The sequence below is a fragment of the Colobus angolensis genome, unplaced genomic scaffold (assembly GCF_000951035.1).
Source record: "Colobus angolensis palliatus isolate OR3802 unplaced genomic scaffold, Cang.pa_1.0 Scaffold358, whole genome shotgun sequence".
Lineage (NCBI taxonomy): Eukaryota > Metazoa > Chordata > Mammalia > Primates > Cercopithecidae > Colobus > Colobus angolensis.
Genome location: NW_012116910.1, coordinates 658,353 through 662,564, shown reverse-complemented (window position 1 = coordinate 662,564; position 4,212 = coordinate 658,353). Strand labels below are relative to the sequence as shown.

At 57.0% G+C, this 4,212-nt stretch overlaps 1 protein-coding gene across 2 annotated transcripts in view; it reads right to left on the bottom strand.

Annotated features, from left to right (window-relative positions):
* Nucleotides 1-2,989: 2,989 nt before the first annotated feature.
* The window catches only part of MRPL36 (mitochondrial ribosomal protein L36), a 1,556-nt gene continuing 333 nt past the window's right edge, over nucleotides 2,990-4,212 (bottom strand). For both annotated transcript variants that reach the window (XM_011953132.1, XM_011953131.1), the window contains exon 2: nucleotides 2,990-3,551. In XM_011953132.1, the coding sequence (XP_011808522.1) occupies nucleotides 3,228-3,539 (312 nt within the window). In that variant the 5' untranslated portion in view covers nucleotides 3,540-3,551 and the 3' untranslated portion in view covers nucleotides 2,990-3,227. The remainder of the gene's footprint in view (nucleotides 3,552-4,212) is intronic.

Here is a 4,212-nt window from a genome sequence, read left to right as displayed (position 1 = left end):
CTGGCAGGGCCCCGGCCCACCTGTAGGTCATGCGAGTGCAGGGACAGCTCCTGACAGGATGACCCTGCCGGCCCACGTGACACTCCTCTCTCTGCAGTCGCCCTTCTCTGTGCCCATGAGGATCTGCTCAGCCCACCTTCAGGTGGTTTGGAAGTGCCTGGGATTTAAGTCCCCACATGGTGACCCTCAACCAAGAGTGATGACCATCTGTGGATAAACGCCCCCCCGTCCTCATCCCCCCTGGGGCACCAAGGCACATTCCGCCAGAGCCCAGGGGACACAGAAGGGTGACACCTGGTGCCCCTCTCCTGTGCCCTGGAAGCTCCTCTCCCTCCCCGATTCACGTCCCTACTCCCCATCTTGACTTCTGAGATCACCTCCCAGTGGTGCACCTGCATCCCAGCCCTTGTCATGAGGTGTGCCCAGTTAGGACAGGTGGCAGCAACCCTGGTTCATTGTTGGGGAAACGTATTACCCCCCAGGGAGTGCTTTGCAGTGTCTGGGGCACTTTTGGTTGGCCCCGCTTGTGTGTGGGGTGCTCCCAACATCTTGTGGTGGAGCCCAGGGATGTGGAACACCCGGCAGTGCCTTGGATGGGCCCAGAGCACGACCCAGCTCCAGGTGTCCACAGCACTGATGTCCAGGATCCCTGGCCTGGTTCTGCAGCACTCTTTTTTTAGTAACTTGCTCTGGACTGAAGCCTGGATAGGTAATTATCAGCCTTAGATTTCTACTCAAGCAAAATTAGCAGAATCTCACCTTTCCCCATTGGATCAAGCATGCCGTGAAATCCATGCCTTCTTTATTCCTTCCTGTTGGCTCCTGTGCCATGCTGCCTTGCTGGGTACGCGTCTGTGCAACCATCAGGAGGCTGCGACTGTGTGTGCCCACGTTTCCATGGCACGTAAGCACATCACACCCAACTGCAGGCATGCAGCCGGTGGTCAGGTCTCCTCCCAGAGCACCGTGTGCTGCAGAAACACCCAGTTTTCACCTATGCAGGATGACTTGGATGCCTCTTGCCCGTGCCCAGCCTCAGGCCCCTCCTCGTGTTGCCTCCCCTGCAACCAAAAGTTTCAGCATGGTCATCATCCCCTGCAGGGAACATCCCGGACGTCTGCCTTGAAGGGCCTGGCATGCCTCACGCACAGCACTCGCCAGCGTCCGTTTTACACGCTGCTGTGCAGGAACGGTGTGAGGGCAGCAGCACCTCTTCTCCTCCTCATCCCAGGGCCCAGGCTAAGGGAGCTCAGGAAGCATCAGCAAGCCATGGTGGGGGCTGTCAGGACCCTGTGGTTCTCAAACCACATCACCCACCCCGTGAGAGATCAGAAACATAGAAGGCACACGCTGGCAGTGTGGCACACGAAGGCACACAAGGTCGCAGTCCACTGAGGGTCACTACAGTGGCTCCGCTGACTCATCAAACCCTCCCTGACTGTTCAGGAGGTGTATGCAGACACACGCATATATATGTGGACACACTCATGCATGCACACACACATGCCACATACACACATACACACATGCACGCACACACACACGCTTGAGGAAAGTCCTCTCTCTTGCTGAACTATTCTCAGTCCCAGTGCATAACAGGTCTCCCAGTGGGCTCTGGCTTCTGACATTTTCAGGGTCCTCTGTGACACACACTCTAGAGGGTGCATCAACTCCTCACTTAAGAACAGCTCGAGAAAGGGCTTCCCTTTCACTGCACAACATAAGCAGGCTCTTTGCAGAGCTGGTTCCCTTGTCTTTCAAGTAATAACGCCCTCCACCTTCTTCAACTGGCCAGACACCTGTGGGCCGCAACACCCACGTCAAGCTGCTCGCAGAGGCCCTTCATAGGGTCAATGGGCACAGCACGGAGTTCACAGCAACCCACACCGGCGTCGGCTCCCCTTTGAGAAGTGATGTGGGTGCTGGGGCTAAGCTTTGACCCTGATGTGGCCATGGTGCCCCCTCTGCTGCCCCACCAGGCCTTTCTGGGTGACCTTGCTGTGCCCCTGCTGCTGATGTGGGTGGGAGGGCACGTCCCCAGGGCTAGGCTTCTTGCATGGTCTCCTGTCTCAAGAAACTGCTTTCTGGGAGAAGGGGAGGTGTCCCTGACCAGGAGGAAAGGAGCCGTGAGAAGGCCATCCCCACATCTCAGCATCTGCTCTGGGTTGGACTGTGCTCCCTACCCCCAAATTCACATTGACGACAGCACTCCCCCAAGGCGTGGGGCTCCCTCAACTCTGAATCCGGGTGCCCAGGGCAGGACCAGTCCACTCTATCCCTCCCCAAGGCGTGGGGCTCCCTCAACTCTGAATCCCGGTGCCCAGGGCAGGACCAGCCCACTCTATCCCTCCCCAAGGCATGGGGCTCCCTCAACTCTGAATCCCGGTGCCCAGGGCAGGACCAGCCCACTCTATCCCTCCCCAAGTCCTTGTCAGTTGTAGGTGTGGCCACCCTCTAGCAAGGGGAGCTCCTGGCCTCCCCCTGAATCTGGGCTCACCCTAGGGACTTGCTGAACTGAACGAGCGCAGCAAAATGACATGCTGGAATTTCTGAGGCTGGGTCACAGGAAGCCTCGAAGCGTCCGCTTGGGTCTCTCAGGACACGCTCAGAAAGCTCACTCTGGGGCAGCGCAAGCCATGCCATGGGCACTGCCTGAGGAGGTGCCATGTGCAGTCTGAGGAGCACTGAGACCCAGACAGGAGTGCCGGCGCCATCTTGGAAGTGGGTCCTGCAGTTAATGCCACACATAACAGACAAACCGCTCAGCTGAGCCCATCCCAAATGCCTCACAAAATTGTGAGCAATGTAAAATGGCTGATTTAAGTCACTAAGCCTTGGCTTGTACAGCAATGGGCAACCAAAACATTGACCATTTCTTCCAGGAGGCTCTAAGCAGCCTCACAGAGACAGAGAAGTCCTGCCTGGCCTCACCCAGCACCATCCAATCCCTACCTGCAGCCAGAGTTCAGGGAAGATGAATGAACTAAGCTATTCAGACAGTCTATTTTAATAGGAAAATGTTTTTAATTGAAACGTTTTAGAAATAAGATGATGCTATGTCTTCTATAGTTACTCATTTACATTGAAAAGTGATGGGTAACTTTTAGGACGTTTGCTTCCAGTCACTCTCCCCTGACTCCTTGATGTGATAATTCCTTCCATGAAATACAACCATTCTCCCAAGTGACGCAATGATGAGTATGTGCGTGACTCTGGAGGGAAAGGGTCTACATCTGTCTCTGCTTGTGCCTCGGGTTGGTTTTACAATAGATGTACCACCGGCCCCGCCTCTTCACCAGGTAACAGTCCTTGCAGCGCTTCTTAAGAACAGCCTTGGTTTTGAAACCCAGTGCGGGCAGCAGGTGGGGCAGGAGGCCGGGTGAGAGAAGTGAGCGCACTTCTGCCCCGGGTTTCACAGCCACGGGGGCTGCACCTCGAAGGGATCCCATCAGAAATGTGGAGAGGGCTTGAGGCTTCACTGTGTGACGACTGAGATATAACAGAGGGTTCACCATCTTCCTTATAAAAAGATTTGCCATGTTGTGGCGAATCTATGGGAGAGAGGAAAAAAGGTGTTATAGCTTCTCCTGCGATTCCACCTGCTCTTTAAGGCTTCCTTTTCCCTATTTCACTGAGGTTTGGCAAGGCAGGGACTTTGGGGTCGGAGGGCATTCCAGTACCAGCTGCAGCCTCGACCCGAGCTTCAACACGGCCTTACTCAGCCAAGTGTGCCAGGAGAGTAAGGGGCAGCAGACGGCGGCTTCCTTCCTTTTCCCGCTTGCTGCAAGTGTAGGCGAGTGTGGAAAGCTCCGCGATGTTGAGGAGCGGCTCACCGGGCTGGGACGGAGCTTAAACCTAGGCCACACCCCTTTCCAAACAGTTACAGCAGGTCAAGGGTGGTTCAACTGATGAGCTCCTCCCTCCAACTTTCCCCAGTCCCAGAGGCCCTCCTTCGGGCCAGTTTCGGGGCAAACCCCAAGGACAGCGACCCCCTGGCCCCGGCCCTGGAAGAGCACGGAGCTCTGGCAGCCGGCCGCCCGCCCCTGCTTCCCCACGCGCCCCAGCCCCTAGGGTTCAATGGCCCCGGCTGGGAGGAGCTGGGTCTGCAGGGCCCGGAGGACACCACGGCACCGGAGCCGGCCCTGCGTGCTGGCTGTAGGGTCGCGTTCGGGAGCCGCCGGGTCCCCCGCCCCGGGTGCGCTGAGCACCCCC